This window comes from Kryptolebias marmoratus, linkage group LG19 (assembly GCF_001649575.2).
Source record: "Kryptolebias marmoratus isolate JLee-2015 linkage group LG19, ASM164957v2, whole genome shotgun sequence".
NCBI lineage: Eukaryota > Metazoa > Chordata > Actinopteri > Cyprinodontiformes > Rivulidae > Kryptolebias > Kryptolebias marmoratus.
The window spans coordinates 6012221-6028685 of record NC_051448.1 but is presented as its reverse complement, the minus strand read 5'-3'; the positions used below and the strand labels follow the sequence as shown (position 1 = coordinate 6028685).

The following is a 16465-nucleotide window of genomic DNA, read 5'->3' as shown; positions in this document are numbered from 1 at the left end:
TCCCAAAAAGCGTGTATTTTCCATTCATTTAATCTACAACTTTTTTTTTAGGTTATTAGTAATTGCCACATTGAGGGCGTCTTTATTTTACATCTAGCCAACAACAAAACTTTCCACTAAACCTAATCATTATAAAATCCAGAAGACAGGTGTTAAAAAAATATGCCTTGATTTTAAAATCTGTAACCTGTTATTAACATGCTGATATCTAAAACGTATTTGTAACAAGAAACATTTGAGTCTGTTGAGGTGAAACTGGTCAAATATCTGGAAAAGGTTCAGCTGGAGATAAAAGCCCTGTTATTTATTTAGAGCATATATGAGACAGAAACAAACTATAGATATGCCAGTTTTAATTTACTGTGGTAAACATAAGTAACAAAATAAATGTCAGGTCAGTTAACATTTTCAAAACACCATTGATTTATCAACTTTAACCGTGCAAATTACAATCATTTCATCTGTTAGCCAGGGGTCTGTAACCCATCTCCCCCTCCAGCTGCTCAGCAGTGAGGGAGCCCAGGAGAGGCTGACAGTCTGGGTTGAAGACAGAATAAGCGCTCAGTTCTCCAGGTTTCCGGGGTGCCGGGCTGCGCAGTCCTTCATAAAGCCAGTAAAAGAGGGAGATGATGAAGAAGGGCAGCCCGAACTCCAGCTCAATAAAGAGACCCAGAAGAACCAGCCACAGCAGCAACTTCAGCAAAATAAGGTTTGAGATGATAAGTTTTCTCGAAGCCAGCCATCTTCCCAAAGCGCTATCCAGCAGCCAGTCTCTACTTTCCTGAAGAAGGAGAAACAAAACAGAACAAGTGAATGTCAGGGACTCTCAACCTGCAGGTTGAATTCATAATAAATCTGGAATCTCAATACTTCTGATAACCAGGGGTAACATTTTACATAAAAGCAAATGCAAAGCAGCAGTTACATAACATTTTAGATACATTTAAAGGCTTTAGTTTGATTTCTAGCTGTTTTAATTTAAACTACTCAGCCTCTCTGTGTGTCTGAGGTGCTCTCTTACCCGATTTGGGGAGCTGTGAGGAGCAGTTTGGTTGTTTTCTGTCTTCTCTGGTTGTTGACTTCTGTCAGACTGAACAGCTGTATCTGCTGCTGTCTGCTCTTTTAGCTGAGGACCGGTAGATTCACTCATTTTAACCACCTTTTCACCCTGTCGTCTGGCTCTGAAGTCGGCGAGCTTCTGCTCCATCGAAACTGAAGTTTATTTTGGTCTACGTGGACAAGTAGCTAAAAAAATCGTCGACCTTTTTAGCACCTTTCAGTTATTATTATTATAACCAACAACAAAAAAAGAAACCGTGTGGTAAAATTACCGCTGTCGTTCACGTTAACTTCTACTTTAAATACATTTTTGTTAAGCTTTCATCAGGTTAGAAGCTTCCCGAGGTGTGTTTACGTTTTACGTCAGCGTCTATCGTAAAGCAAGAAGCAGTGGCGTAAAAGCCTCCTCCAACTGTCGTAAAGTCTCACTTTACGGTATTTTCACAGTTTGGTGCTAGCTTGGATTGGGTGTCTCTTCATCAGTGGTGAGATTAACAAAAATAACCTTATTTTATTGAATTCTAGGGGTTTATTCTTTTTTAAAAACATATATTGTATCTGTCGTTGACAGCGATTCGTGTTTGAGGACATTTTTAGTTAAAGTCGATCTCTATGTGTTAAAAACAACTGTTTGTATTTAATTTACGGGTCTTTTTTAACAGTTTTGTCATTTTATCCAAACACTGAAATTAGTTTTTATTGGTATGGTTAGGAAATGGTGTATTAAGTTTAGCTCTTTTTTTTTTTTTACCTACAAGACGTTTTAAAACAACTCTGGTTTACTGTAGTTCATTTTTATTTATTTATTTAGTCGTTTTTCTCTGCAGACATGGCCTCAGCCCCTGCACAACAACCCACCCTGACTGCTGAACAAACCAGAGGTGAGAGGAACATATATATCTTTATTTTTTTACTCTCTCCAAGTTGTCACACAATTTCAGAAACAAGATCGGAGTAGTGCTTGTTTAGCCTTTTCGTTTTTTTAAGATCACTTAATGTAACCATTTGAATGACTGTATGTTTTAAACTCCTAAAAGGGTAGGTTTTGAAAGTATAAAGCTGAGTACAAGTACAAGAAAGGTTGAACAAGTTGAATCAGAACACTGGAAACATTCTTCTGTATAATCAGGGGTTGTGACGTTTCCTATTGTTTATTAACTTGTGCAACATGTTCACTTTTGCAATCAGCTTAAAGTACTTCAAACACAAAACCAGATTTTTAAATTGTCTTCTATCTTTAAGTCACTGTTGTTGCTGCCATATAGGATGACTCACATTTTTTTTAAATGTGGACATAATTAAAGACCTAAGCTGCTTTAAATAAGACAGTTTGCTTTGGTTTTTTCTTTTAGGCAGTCTTAGTGTTGCAGATCCAGTGTAGGTGAAAACACAGATTTTGTGTTGGTTTGTTTGTTCCACAGTGGTATTGAGTGAGGTGATCCAGGCCTTCTCAGTGCCAGAGAACGCTGCGCGGATGGAGGAGGCCCGAGAGAGCGCCTGTAATGACATGGGGAAAATGCTGCAGCTCGTGCTCCCTGTAGCCACCCAGATACAGCAGGAGGTGATCAAATCCTACGGCTTCAACAACGAGGGAGAAGGTGAGCTTTATGATCTTTGGAAATACTCACCACTACCTTTACAACCTTATGTGTGCAGGAAAGGTTCATGAATTAAACCCAGCTAGAAGCTCTGAAGAGCTGCAGTTTCACCCAAAGTAAGATATGATCATTCTACAGGTTTAAACTGAAAGGAACTACTTTTCAGTTCGAGTGATGAGACAGCTCCAATTTTTTATTTATATATATATATATATATATATATATATATATATATATATATATAAAGGAGAAGAGTATTAGGCAAAATATAAAGGTACTCAACTTTTACACTGACTCTGAAAATATAAATAAGAGGAATAAATGAATTATTTGCCACCCAAAATGTGATAAATTGGCATTTATTGTTTGTATTATTATCATTAGTGGAGCTTTAAAAATGAGTAAAGTTGTCTTAGCACAAACATGAAAACTCTTGCTGCTTGTTTTAAATGCTACTCCGATAAAGCTAAGCACAATGAAAAAATGTTAACAGATGTCTCATTTTGACGTTTTTAATTTCCATTCTCTCAAGGTGAACTAACAGTAGTTATTCCCACAACACTGAACAGCTTTTAGCTTTATGATGCATTTTATCATTCATGTAGTATCTTTATAGAAATGCCTAATATACAGCTAGTATCATGAATAATTTTCATCCTTTAATGATCAGTAAGGTGGCCGCATATCATCAGTCCATCTAAAGTTGCTTTAAAAGCCCTGAAATGAGTCATGTAGAATGAACCCACAGCTGAATGCTTTTCACAACATTATTAAAAGCACCTTTGCCTTTATTTTTAGAGCTTTAACCGTTTGAAAAGTACTTCTCAAACTGCATGTCTTTATGAAGAGATGTTGAAGCTCATGTTGATCGTTCCTTCCTAACAGGCGTCCTTAAGTTTGCCAGACTGGTGAAAATGTATGAAACCCAGGACCCTGAAATCGCAGCCATGTCTGTAAAACTCAAGTCTCTCCTTCTGCCGCCTCTGTCGACACCACCTATAGGAGGCGCCATTCCAGCTTCATAGGAAATATTCGTGACAAGGATCAACTGCGAGGATGCTTCTGTGTAACGCTTTGGGTCTCTTGTTTTGTTTTTACCCAAGTACCTGTGTTTATTTTTCTGGTAACATTTCAGCTTTATACTACGATGTTCCAACAAAGTACAAGGTTTTGTTTGAAGCCTTCTTGCAAACCCTTGATTTATTACATTTTTATATGTATTTATTTGTTACATGTACCACTAAGACCACTTTATAATTTCACTAAAACTTTTCTTTTAATGCCATCTTTTATATAATTTCATAAACTGTCAAATGTTGTTACTGTAAAATTAAATGTTTGTTTTTGAAAAAAAAATAACAAAAAAGCTTCAATATAGATCCTTTATTAATGCATTAGATTTACAGCTCAACTACATTTAAAAACAATTCCATACATTTAATTTACATTTATACATCATTGTTAACAATTAAAACAAGTGTTTCTGCAAATAAAAATAAAAATCTACATCTGCTCCCAGTTGTTTCTGGGGTGGCAGTTTTGGGGAAATTCCCACACCAGGACAGTGGGTATAAAAGAGGTGCACAATTAAAAAAAAAAGTTGCATACGTTCTAAAACATTCCACCTTAAATGCTACATAGTTGTTTACATCAGTATGAAAGTGCATACAGTGAAAAAACGATGCACCCCGTGAACGTGGAAGTAGGGGCTTAGCAGGTTGTTCTGGTGTCCTACTTACATTTCCCCAGCAGCTGTTCAGATCCAGTGTAGCTGCTGTGTAGGAAGAATATAAAAAAGTGCTCCTCTGCTGTTTATTCCACTGGGAGTCAGCCTGTTTTTGAGGGAAGGAGGTTGTATTTTACACGTAAAATCAAGTCAAAGTCCAACACTGCCGACCCATTTAAATCCTGGAGAGTTCATTGTGTGAAAAGCTCCATCTTGTGGTGATAAGTGATTCGGCCGATCAGCTCCTGACTCCCAGCAAAAGGGAAATAAAGAGCAACAAGAATCCCAACTTCACATCTCGAAGTGACGGAAAATGCTTTCGATGTAACCCAGCACCCTCTGCCAGTCCGGCCCGTCTGCCTTCAGCATCTCCTCCGCTGTCTGTCAGTCAGGGTGGTGAGAACAAACATTGCTGTCAAAGAAACTATAAAAGTGTATTTTTTCCTCTATCATAGTTTGTTTTAGTTTTAGTAAAAATAAACTTTAGTTTCAATGTATACTATCTGCTTCTGAGACACTCAGTTTGCTATGATTGAATGCGTATCACCCGCTGCCTTTCATGCCAAATGATCTTAAGATGAGGTGGGATGGAGTTAGACGTTTTGATTAAATCTTGTAAACGACGTTATGTTAAATGCCATGATCCAATAGTACTCAGGGTGTGTTGTAAATGACTCTCAGCTACTACCACATCAAAATTTAGCTCAATATATGTAAAACTGAGCTGTGGCAGCCATCTTAAATTGGGAATTCTCTAAAAGCTAATCAATTGCAGATCTACGTTGAGAGTTTTAGTAAAATATCTTCAGTGCTTCATGAGATATTTTGCTAACTGTACAGACAAACACATTCATAATGGCAGCAGGTGATAATTATGTTCTCCATTGGTGCCAGTAACTAAAAACAAAAGAACAAGCTGGTCCATAATCAAATTAATGCATTTTAAGCAGTCATGAAGCAGCTTTCTCTGTGGAAGTGACTAGTTCCGTAGAAGGCAGCTTTGTAACTTGTCAAACCATTTACTTACACAGACAACATTAAATAAAAACCGAAAAAGACCTTTAAAATGACCATGAAGATAAAACTGTCCAAATCTGCACTAAACCTCTGAAGCTGTTTACAGAAAGTGTCTCACCAGGGTGGCTGGGATCCCCACGCTCTCTCCGGTCTTAAAAGCAAGGTCCAAGTTTCCTTCCTGTCAAAGCAACAAGTTCAACTTTTATCACCTCAAAGTACTGACTACTGGTAAATTATTCATTATTGCCTATTTATCAACTGACATGTAAGTCATAGTTCTGACTTGTGAGAAACAAATAAATGCAACCGGTCAGATTTTATGACTAACATCTACAGTCACTAAGATACCTGACATTTATTCTCTTGTCTGTGGATTAAGTCAACACAAAAAAATGTCTATCTGCCAGCAGACCACATCCAGCAGGTGTCCCTCAATGTATAGAAACAGGTATATAATCTCAATGCATACTGTTGCAGTTTTACCTTGTCAGCTGGACTGAGGCTGTCATAAGGGATCTGAGTGGGTAAATATGTGTGATAAACGGCACAGAACGCCAAACCGTCCTCCCAGCAGGTGCTGAAATTGGTGATTTCAATATTCTGTAGCAACAACATTAAAACAAAAAAATCATTTAAGAAAGGTTCTCTGAAAGGAACTTTTAGGTCAATTAAAACTGCTTGCTAGATTTTGTCTCGACTGAATTTCAGTGAGTCATAATAAATTTTTCCCAGTGCTGAGAAACTCCAGTTCTCCTCTCTAACCTCGTAACCCTGGGTACGGTTTTGGCACCAGCGCAGCAGAGAGTTTCTTCTGGAGCCGCCATGACGCCTCAACAAAGCACTGAAACCATCCTGAAGTCTGTAAAGGCAGGAAAAACATCCCAGTCAAATCTGTTCACCTCAAAAACCGATCAGCTCTGCTAACATTTTAAAGCTGAGGGAAGCAGAAAAAGCTTTGACTAAATTAAAACAGCCTGAAAGGAATCTCTACTTCTGCACCTCATCTTGGCTCTTTTCTTAAACTTCAAAAACTCTGATCATTTTAACTAGTAACAACCATTCTTTAGACAAATTCTTCAAGTAAAAATTATACTGTTAACAAATAACTGCTGATCAGCCCCTCACTTTGTAGAGTCTGAGCTTTGATCGTCCTCTTGTTTTCCTGCAACACACAAACACAACCAGTCACACAAAAGGCACACTAAGCTGGGAAACTGTGCAGCTTTGTTTAAACTAGCTGAGAAAGGAAATTTGGGCCTTTTGAAATCCATTATCTCAGATTTGAGAGTGAATTTTATTCTGTTATATTGCAGGGACTTAAATACTTCGGGTTTTGTAAAGATGAATAGATTCTCACTTATGGAATCAAAAAATTACACAAATCAATAAATTACAATCTTCACCTGTCTAACTTTAGAAAAGTAGATGATCGGCTAAGAATAAAAGCTCATTTGAATCAGGAGGAGTCATACTGTGAGTTGATCTGTTGTAAAAAGATCAATAAGACCAAATATGTCTGAGAGGATTTTGTTGTTGCTACAGTCAGCACCAATTAACTTTTACAGTCAGGGGTTCTTCTTTGCAGTCAGTCTCACATCCAACTGCACAAACCTATTTTTCCAGCTCAAATAGGGCTAGTTTGGATTTAACCAACTAGAAGCTACGGATAGAGGGAGGTGACGTTTTCAGAAATGAACCTTACTGAACCTGTAACACTTTATTACTTGTTGTCTAAAGTTTTGTCAGTCTGTGCACACAGAAAACTGAGCCCAAAGTTTAGAAACTAAGAACAGATTTCCACTGAGCTTCATTATTTTCTCAGCTGGACTCAGAAGGTTTAAGCTCACCCGTATAAAAGCTGGACCAGCTGTCCTGTCTCTGCAAAATGCGGTCCATTCTTCTCCCATACATCGGGTCTTCTTTCTGGAGGAATTAAATGGAATGATAAATGGACTGTACTTATATAGCACCTTCCTAGCCAACCAGGCCATTCAAAGTGCTTTACAACACAATCTGTGCCCTCATTTATCCATCCACACACGTTCAAACAGCACTCTACTTCTCTGCAGAGCTAATCTGAATAAATCAGTCTATAGAGTTTAATCAGTGCTTTAGATCACATCCATACACCGATGGAGCACAGTCCCTCCAAGATCTTGCAGATTTATTCATTTTTATTATAGTTAAGGCTTAAAATGTTGGATTTTTGAGAAAGCTGTAATCAAAGTTTCACTGTTATTGAGCTTTTTTCTTTCTTTGAAAATCCAAAAACAAATTATTTTACAAAAATTACCAAATGACTGATAAAGAAAACAAATCTGTTTCAATACGAAGGTCTAAGTAATGAATATGATGTATTACAGGCTCTGTGTGAACCAGCAGGTGATTTCTGGTATTTTCTGTGTTTCGGTCGCACATTTATGTTGCCCGATGTCAATGACATCATAAACCGGTCGTCTCTGATTTAAGGTGAAACTTCTTCCCACCCGCAAATGCTTTTCATGACCTTTAAGTACGGATCGCAACCTCACAATTTCCAGAAGGAACTGAACAGGTGAGAAAAGTCTTTTTAATCATGACAGTAAAAACATTTTTTACCTTGCATAGGGGCAATGTTGTGCTTGTGTTTCTTGAAGTCCCGTTTTGACTCGAGTCAGACTGAAGAGGAAGACGAGAGAGACTCCTAAAGGGCAAAAATTACATTTTCTGTTAGGATTTAGTCAAAGGCTGACTGCCGTAATTAGAATGTTTATTTGAACTTACCAAGATCTTTCAGACAGCATCACGATCCTCCTTGGATCTCTCGGTCCACGTTCTTCTTCTTTCCTTTTCTCCAGAGCAGCCAAACTGCGCACGTATCCCTCAGCCACTCCCTTTCCTGACAGCTGTAGGTCTTCTGATCTGTTTGACTTCTCAGGATCATGAGTTCCATTTACATCATCTGCATCTTGATTTGCCTCAGTCTCATCTTTAGTTTCAGGTTTCTCTAGAACTTCACTCATTTCCTCCCTCAGACTCTCCTCGGGCTCTTCTCCGTCTGCTTTGTCTGTTTGTCCATCTTTCAGCCTACAAATGTTCCTCAGATGAGCCAGCTCTGCCCGTTCCTGCTGCAGCTGCACAGTGAGTTCATTCAGTCTGCAGCAGACGTGTTCGTGCTCAGCCCTCAGGCTCTCCAGCTCTCGCTCTGTCTCCTGCTGTTTGCTGAGGGCCTGAGCCAGCTTCTCCTCCACGGCGCTGTGGCTCTCCTGGAGCAAACCGAGCGCGTGGTCCGATTCGACCCGCAGCCGGTCGGCCACAGAAACCGCAATCTGCAGGTCACTCTGGAACTGATGCCACTCCAACCTCTCTGTCTGGAAACAAAATGCTGCTGTTCTCAATAACTGTTGCTTCTAACCTCCATTTATTTTAAAGCTGCATGTAAAGACAAATTGTTTTTGTTTTAATTGCAACAAAAATGGGATATCCGAAAGCATTAGCGATTATAGTAATAGTCGTAATAGTAACAAAGACACAAAATTTAAAAAATTCACATCTGTACTTCATGCCTGAATAGATGGGGGTTAGGTGGAGATTAAAAAACAAATCAATTGCAATCTTCACACCTCAACCCATTCTCAAGAGAATTGTACATAAACCATAATAAACTGCAAAAATGTAGAAGCTGATCAGATCATAAAAAAGATTGTTAAGTTACTGCAGCAGAAGGTGGTTCTAAAAGCTACTGAATCATTGAGTGCATCAAGTCTTCTAAAGATCTTTGTCATTTATTGAAGAAGTACAGTCATCATGACTGTACGGCTTACGGATAGGAACAGCAGCTCACCCTGAGTGTCTCCTTCTGTGTGTCCACCTCCTCAACCAGCTCCTCCCTCTCTGTTATCAAACGTCTTAGCATCTCTTAAGTTGGGGGAAATGAAAAAATAAATAAATCAATAAATAAATCACAGAAATAGATTCAAGTCTGGCAGCAGTGATTTGTGTGGACACATCCTTTAGTTAATAAAAGCCAACATTTGATTTGGAGCAACAGTCAACATATTTTTTGTAAAAGAAAAAAGGAAAAAGACAAGAATGACAACATTTTGCTACTATTTTACGTGCTTATCACAGTGAGTATTTATGGAAGATACTGAGGGTTTAGAGCCAACATTCATTCATTATTTACTGGACTCTTCAGAGTAACAATATTTTTGCTACGTTTTGTCACCGGTTCCTGATAGGCATGAGTAAGAGTTCACTTGAAGCTAAACAGGTAAAGTGTGATGGCTTACCGACAGCTCCTGAGGTGATATCAGTGTTGGGGGTTAATCCTAGTTGAGCCCTGTAGTGCTCCATCAGGCTGAGTAAAACCAAGGTCATCTCATTTCCATCTCTTTCTGCAACAGCCAGCGGCTCCATCCCACTGTTTCTCTCCTGCCAGCTCTGCTCTGACGGCGTTCCTCTGGACGAGGGTGGCGAACTCGGACTGTCCGAGCCGGCCGCCGCCTTCTCCTGTTTGACTGCTGCATCGCTCCAGTTTGCGTCCGAAGAGATGGCGCTGTCCACGCTGATCACTGCCCACTCTGAGGGAGCCGAGGGCTTCTGAGTCCAGCCTGGGACCAGGGAGGAGGAGGAGGGGGAGACGCTGGCGACCGTTGATGAAGTCTGAGTGCTATCAGCTGAAGAAGCTGCGGAGGGTAGAGCCATGACAGCCAGGTCTGCCTCTGAGGGGGAGGTAGGAGGAGTGTGGTAGAAATCTAAAGGGGAACCTGAAAGGAGAGAAATTTAAAAAAAACAACAACACAAGGGAAACTCCCAAAGGTTTAAGGTGGTAAAAAATGTGCTAAGCTTCTCTGTTCTTATTTTTGCTGCAGATACAAGCTCTGTCCACTTCCTCATTTACTGTCCCAGACTGACTGATGCAGCAAAAAGTCTCTCCAATATCTTGGCAGGCAAACACCGTTTCCCCAAGTGGTGCGATACAAGAAAAAGGTTATTGTTTTTTTTTTTCCTGTTCCTCTTAAACAACTGCTCACACTGCTACCAAAAAAAAAAGAAATTCCATCCATCATTAAATCTGCTACAGTTCTGCAAGATCTGTGCATCCTTCAAGACAAATTTGAGAGAAATTATTGATTTTACTGGTCTATTATTGGGCAATTTGATTATGAAACATCCTCTGAGTTATGGACTGCTGGAGCAGAGGTTAGAGTTGATATTGCACACATTTTGGGCAATCTTGGATTTGCTCCCGTTTCCCCTCCTTGTCCTTGTGTTGTTGTAGTGCAAGATTCTGCACACTCATCCTTCCCTGCAAGGCAGCAGTGTGATCTACTGAAGCTGCTCGGCTGCAGCAGCGGAGCTGTTCTCATCCTCCAGCCGGAGCCAACACCCTTCATGCTGACAGCCGAGTGGCTAAAACCAGCAGCTGCATCCTAAACAGCTGATTGAACCGAGCAAGACGCCTATCAAATGTGTCTGAGTGGAGACGAGACTTAAGGATCAACACAACGATTTAACATGTCAACAACTCTGAACAAAGGACTTGGTGTTGTGGAGGAAAAAAAGCCAAAAATCCGAAGCTGTTGGATTCAACTGTTATGGAAAATTTTGGGATACATCTTGAAATTCACTGAAAAACGATTCAACATAGTGAAGGGTTTGTGATCATACAGTTTCCTGATATCAGAATTTAAAAAGGTGAAAAGGAACATCTATTTCAGATAAGACTCATAATGTAGCCTCTAAATTAGGGAAAATAATCAGATTCTTTCTCATAAAATGTTATTTTGAGAAATTTATAGTTAGTGGAGGCTTTGTCATTGCCTGTCACTAAAGGGGAGAAGAAATAATGTTTTTTGAATGTGTGTAAACATGTGCTTGTCTTCAGTGTTAGCAAAATATCTCATAAACCAATAGATGGATTTTAATGAGGCTCTCTGAAAGTAATCATTGGCTGCACATCTAAAACTTATTAACATTTGGAGTCAACCAGAATAAAGATGGCCGCCAAAAGTAACACTGAATTTCCTATAACCTATTCCTATAAGTCAATTTTACAAATATTGAGCGAAACTTAGTGTGGTCATAGCTGAGAATCTTCCTTAACATCTAACATACAATATTTCATTAGATTAAACATTAAGTCGTTTACAACAACAACTAAATTTGTACTTTTACGTCCCTTCTTTATCATATAAGGATTTTAGTTTAAAGCTTTGTCATAAAATGTGGCAGGCAATATGAATATTTACAAGTGATAGACCTTTAATTCTTATCTTTTTCCATTGTTTTATTTTTACTGGTTTTAATTTGTTTTTTAAATACTGTTTAGAAACAAAAGGGTTATCTTTTAAATCTGTTTAACTGTCGTATTAATGACAAAAAATGCTATTCCATCAGAGAATTCTCCATTACATACACATTTTGTTGAAGCTTCTACCTTTTATTTTAAGCCTTGATTATTAATTATTTGTAATGCAGATGATGGATTTTTTTTTTTAACTGTAAATGTTCCTGCAGTTCTGCTGCAACACAATGAAAATGTCAGAAGATCGCCTCTGATCTTTGTGCAAACCGGTTTATTTTCACCTGGAAACAGAGATAAGAGGCGCTGAGAGAAAGTGTGACAGTTTATCAAAATCTGGAGGTAAACAGTCTAAAAATAATCTGTCTGAAGTGATACAATTTATTAATCTCAATCACAATATCATAAAACAGAGTGAATTAATCAAAGGCTCACTTTTTCCATGGAGTTTAAATTTGAAAATTGTGTCAAATCAGTTTCCACAGGAGCCTGACCAAAAAAACCGAATTTCACTGGTTTTGTATATTTAATATTCAGATCTACATAGTTTATAATCTTATTTAAGGATATTGGGATCATGGACACCACAATGTACAGAACATTGCCTTGACCTCAATACTTCTAAAACAAAGGCGTTGTAAAGATCCTCTCACCATTGTTACTCTGTTACTCCACAATCAGCAATAAACAATAAACAGGTTCGACTCATACAGCAACGGAGCATGACCTCTTCCTGTCAACCAAACGGTATATTTGTCTTTTTTAAAATGTCTGCAGCTCCTTGTTTCCCCTCAGGAAACTTGACTGAGTTCAGGTTCACTCAGTCCTGACAGATTCTAACAAACGTTTCACTAAATCAGCAATGACCTTCATTAGACCAAATCCTAGTAAAATATCTGAACTTGAGCAGGAATCACTTAGTAAATGAATACACCGGAAGCCTTTTTAAATGTAGAACCTGCATTAATCAGACTCTGAATGCATGTCTGCCACATTCCTCTGCATCTCCGGTATAAATGAAGCTCCTAAAGGATAAAAACAGTTCACAGAAACAAACTGGTACCTGTCGGGCCATGGTCGTCTTTGCTGTTATGGTTACCCATGATGCAGCAGGGCTGTGGATCCTGGCTGTTCTCCTTTACCGTCTCCTCTGTCCGATCAGCTCCGCTGAAGTCTGTACAGAGGAATAAATGCACATTTTTCACAACTACAACTCACTCCTGAACTTAAGCCTAAAAATATATCCATAAACCAGCTTTACGAGCCCCTTTTTTACAAGCAAAAATCTTTTAACTCGCTGAAGTGGAACGTTTAGCATTCTTTCAGGCATCAGTATTAGTTTCAAAAGGATTTTGTGTTTACCTTGTCTTTAGGTTGGTCATTCAGAAAATAGAGCAAATTCTCAGTAGATAAAAAAGGCATGTTTAATTGCTCTGAATACTAATTATATGCAAAACATGTTATTTAACATAAAAAAACCTCAAATTTATAGATTCCAGGAGATATTCCAGAATAATTTGGAATACTAATGGAAGAAAATGATTCTACCCAACTAAACCAGAAGTTTCCAAACTATTTGTTAAAAAAGATGACAAAAAAAAAGACAAAACCTAGTGACCCCATCTACCCATTTAAATATACCATCTTTGCTGAAACCCTGTTAAACATAGGCATAATGACAACGTAAACAAACATTTTTTGATCAGTTTATAACTATTATTTTTTATTATGTGTAACTACTGTGCCTAAAATATGCCATAAACAATCATTTTTAAAAGACATCCATTGCAAAGTCACAAAGACTTAAAAAAAAAAAAAAAAAAAAAAAAAAAAAAAAAAAAAAAAAATTTGCACAATTGGCGGTTGATGCATCCTTGAATTGAAAGATTGTACGCAAGATTTGTGACCAACTGAATGCCAAATACCACGTGTGTTTGTTTCCCTGTGGAAACAACTGAAAATAGGTCAACAGTGGTGATGTCTCAGATTTGTTGAGTAAAGTGCTTTGTTTACATTGATTGCGTATATGCATTTCAGAATCACAGATCAATATATTAGGAAAACTACAGGAGTAGACCCTTTCAAACTGCACCATTTGATATAGTTCAGGATAACCTTATTCCTTTTTGTGTTTGATGTCATAGTTTACAATGAACACCTTTAAATGTAACTGATGAGGTAATCTAAGGACCCCCACTTGATGTTTGATGACCCACATTGGGGTCCTGAGTCCAACTTTGGGAACCACTTATCTCAATAAAACGCCCTATCAGTCTGCATTTATACATATATTTGTAACAAGTCTCCTTTTCCCTCGCGTTTCAAATATTTTAGGTGAATGAAGTTTTTTGGGGGACATTTTTCCATCAACCTTTTATCAGCTTGTTAGCAGGTCTTAAATCGAACATCCAGCCTCCTTGAAGACACCATGTCTCATTCATCCTACCTGCTCAGTCCCACAGCTGGAAGATGTCCAGCTCAGGCTGTCCTGCGTCTTCCAGTCTCCGAGTGTCTCCAAGGGGGGGGTGTCCTTCGTCCCGTCGCCCCAGGCGTCACCGGCAGACACAGACGGACTTTAAACGGATGTTTGTCCCGCCCCCCCTTCAGTAAATCACATCCACCTCAGAGCGAGAGAAAAGGTGGCAAACAGTCTCTAAGTTGGATCCATTTTGCGATCTCCGCTGCGTCTCCTTCAAACCCAATGCGGCAAAAAGCGAAGGAGGCAGATTGGAACCGGTTGCGCAGCAGCAGAAACGCTTCATAATGACATTATTTAAAGAGCGCGGCGCGAGATGACAAATAACAAAAATAACACAGAGTAAAACGATGGAGATTTGAAGATAAAAAATAAAATAAAAAAAATGTCGCGTGGGAAGCAGAAGCCGCCACACCGGCTGGAGCCTAATTATCTATTGTTTGGAGCAGGTGTGGCGACTCGCAGGTAACAAGTTGTGCTTTCACGCACCCTGCAGGTGGGTCACGTCACGTCTGCCAGGTGAATCACGAACATTCCGACTAATGGTTTAGAGACACAGCTTTGCTCAACCAATGAGGGAATGCCCCAGCTCGTTCCCTCATTGACCAAGTTAGTCATTTTGGTCCAACCTTAAACGACGTTATGGTTCTGTGAGATCTCGCGAGATGTAGGAGTGCTCAGAGAGGGCGTTGAGGACGACCCTCGGCTACTACCACACCAGGTTTCAACTGAATGTCTGTAAAACTGAATTAACTGTGGGGGCCATCTTGATCTTGATTTTAATTTCAGATGTTAATGAGTTGTACATCCAAGTCCATATCAACTCACTAACCAGGTGATGATAACTCACTGCACTATTAAAGCCATATAATGACGACTCACTGCATTATTTACCATTGAAGGTGAACAGGTTGGTGTAGGTATATAAATGCCTATATAGGTATAAAGTGTAGATGACCCTAACCCCTAACCCTAAAGTAAATAAAACTATTATTATGAACCATATGATACTATAATATTGTTTCTGTAATCTGTTTCACATACAGCAAAATTGGGAAAGAAAATCCTGTGAAATACTGTCAGAAAGAAATGAAAACTAACTTTTATAAACACCAAATGAAATGATGATCCCGACTGTTGCCAAGAAGCTGCATTGGAAAGACTTTGACTTATTGCTTGTATTATTCATTCAAATTCAAATTACTTACAAACCAGGGTAATTTTTAAGCAATATAGAAGTAGACAACTAATTCATGTTTAAATATCAAATTCTTCATATATCAATATGCCTTAGTTATTACTTTAAAGAGTATAAAGTTAAATGTTTCAGCACCATGAACAGAGCCCTGTAACCACAACAGTCTTTGCCGCCCTCTAGTGTCCATATGGAGTAATGACAGGACGTGTGAAAACAGTAAATTTTTTTATTTATTTACTTTTATTACCAACATAAAACACAGAACAGCATAACATGATACAAAATAAAAACTCTCGTGAAGGGTGTCATATCTAAGAATGACAAGATAGGGGGCACAAAAACCAAAAACAAACAAACAAACAAAAACAAAACAGAGGAGCAAGGCCATATATTGAGAAACTTAAAACAATACGTTTTTAGATTCTAATCTACTTACTGAAGAATTGTATGACTTAAATGGCTTATTAGCCCTCCACTTACTTCAGTGAATGTGGTATTGTGTGATAAATATGACTACATGTATGGCATCAGAGACAGCTGAATTGAAGTTATCCACATAAAATATAAAGGCTTCAGCATCAAAAGAAGACATTAAGTTTGAGATTAATCCAGTTTCTGATGTCTGTCCAAAAACTTTGTGAGTATTAACATGAAACAAACAAATGTTGCAGGTTCTTCTTCTGACTTACAAAAGGTACATGATTCTTCTTTCAAGAAACATGGCTTTAGAATATATCTTATTAATATTATAAAATGATTCTCCTTCACTTATAGGCCATTATGCCAAATGTAGAATGAGCAAAAGTCATTATGGTGTTATGGTTCATATTAGGAGGTTTCTTGAAGGAATCTTTATTATAATCATAGTAAATCTTTTGTCTTGTACCTTCATTGATAATCTTATTATTGAACTTGAAGTCAACTAAGTTACACTCATTCAGTTTTAGTGAGGGAATCAAATGGTCACCTTTGAATATATAATGACATTTTAAAATAATTGAATCAATGTAAAACTTTATTGATTGTACAATCCAAGTTAACTTGTAATATTTTTTTCAAATCTCATCAACCTACAGATGTTGGTGTCTTTAATTAATGGTGACCA

The 16465-nt window shown here is 38.3% G+C and overlaps 3 protein-coding genes across 4 annotated transcripts; 1 reads left to right on the top strand and 2 right to left on the bottom strand.

The window, feature by feature from the left end:
- Positions 1–336: 336 nt before the first annotated feature.
- Positions 337–1414, bottom strand: saysd1 (SAYSVFN motif domain containing 1). The gene is made up of 2 exons (XM_017411852.3): positions 1022–1414; positions 337–781 (listed from the first exon to the last, which is right to left on the bottom strand). Exons 1-2 carry the CDS (start codon positions 1205–1207, stop codon positions 458–460), a joined length of 510 nt encoding a protein of 169 aa, XP_017267341.1. The 5' UTR covers positions 1208–1414; the 3' UTR covers positions 337–457.
- Positions 1415–1440: 26 nt separating this feature from the next.
- Positions 1441–4629, top strand: grcc10 (gene rich cluster, C10 gene). Of its 2 annotated transcripts, none has more exons than XM_017411847.3 (4): positions 1441–1544; positions 1887–1940; positions 2481–2657; positions 3543–4629. In XM_017411847.3, the coding sequence occupies exons 2-4, from the start codon at positions 1889–1891 to the stop codon at positions 3680–3682; spliced, it is 369 nt and encodes a 122-aa protein (XP_017267336.1). In that variant the 5' UTR covers positions 1441–1544; positions 1887–1888; the 3' UTR covers positions 3683–4629. The 2 variants fall into 2 exon arrangements, with proteins under 2 accessions (XP_017267336.1, XP_024860807.1); XM_025005039.2 differs by having other exon boundaries at positions 1487–1544; positions 1871–1940.
- Positions 4026–14665, bottom strand: LOC108233376 (cytospin-A). Its single transcript, XM_017411797.3, has 12 exons — positions 14133–14665; positions 12750–12860; positions 9672–10148; positions 9224–9297; positions 8164–8750; positions 7999–8083; positions 7248–7323; positions 6526–6562; positions 6163–6259; positions 5884–6000; positions 5519–5578; positions 4026–4764 (listed from the first exon to the last, which is right to left on the bottom strand). The coding sequence occupies exons 2-12, from the start codon at positions 12787–12789 to the stop codon at positions 4675–4677; spliced, it is 1740 nt and encodes a 579-aa protein (XP_017267286.1). The 5' UTR covers positions 12790–12860; positions 14133–14665; the 3' UTR covers positions 4026–4674.
- Between the last annotated feature and the right edge of the window lie 1800 nt (positions 14666–16465).

What these genes read in the sequence shown, in the direction of transcription:
- grcc10 (XM_017411847.3), top strand. Translation starts at nt 1,889, where the DNA reads ATGGCCTCAGCCCCTGCACAACAACCCACCCTGACTGCTGAACAAACC. An exon ending in GACTGCTGAACAAACCAGAG is followed by an intron (nt 1,941 to 2,480) that starts GTGAGAGGAACA and finishes TTTGTTCCACAG; the next exon opens with TGGTATTGAGTGAGGTGATC. An exon ending in CTTCAACAACGAGGGAGAAG is followed by an intron (nt 2,658 to 3,542) that starts GTGAGCTTTATG and finishes CCTTCCTAACAG; the next exon opens with GCGTCCTTAAGTTTGCCAGA.
- saysd1 (XM_017411852.3), bottom strand. Translation starts at nt 1,207, where the DNA reads ATGGAGCAGAAGCTCGCCGACTTCAGAGCCAGACGACAGGGTGAAAAG. An exon ending in CTCACAGCTCCCCAAATCGG is followed by an intron (nt 782 to 1,021) that starts GTAAGAGAGCAC and finishes CTCCTTCTTCAG; the next exon opens with GAAAGTAGAGACTGGCTGCT.
- LOC108233376 (XM_017411797.3), bottom strand. Translation starts at nt 12,789, where the DNA reads ATGGGTAACCATAACAGCAAAGACGACCATGGCCCGACAG. An exon ending in CTGGTCCAGCTTTTATACGG is followed by an intron (nt 6,563 to 7,247) that starts GTGAGCTTAAAC and finishes TGTGTGTTGCAG; the next exon opens with GAAAACAAGAGGACGATCAA. An exon ending in TGGGGATCCCAGCCACCCTG is followed by an intron (nt 4,765 to 5,518) that starts GTGAGACACTTT and finishes CCTGACTGACAG; the next exon opens with ACAGCGGAGGAGATGCTGAA.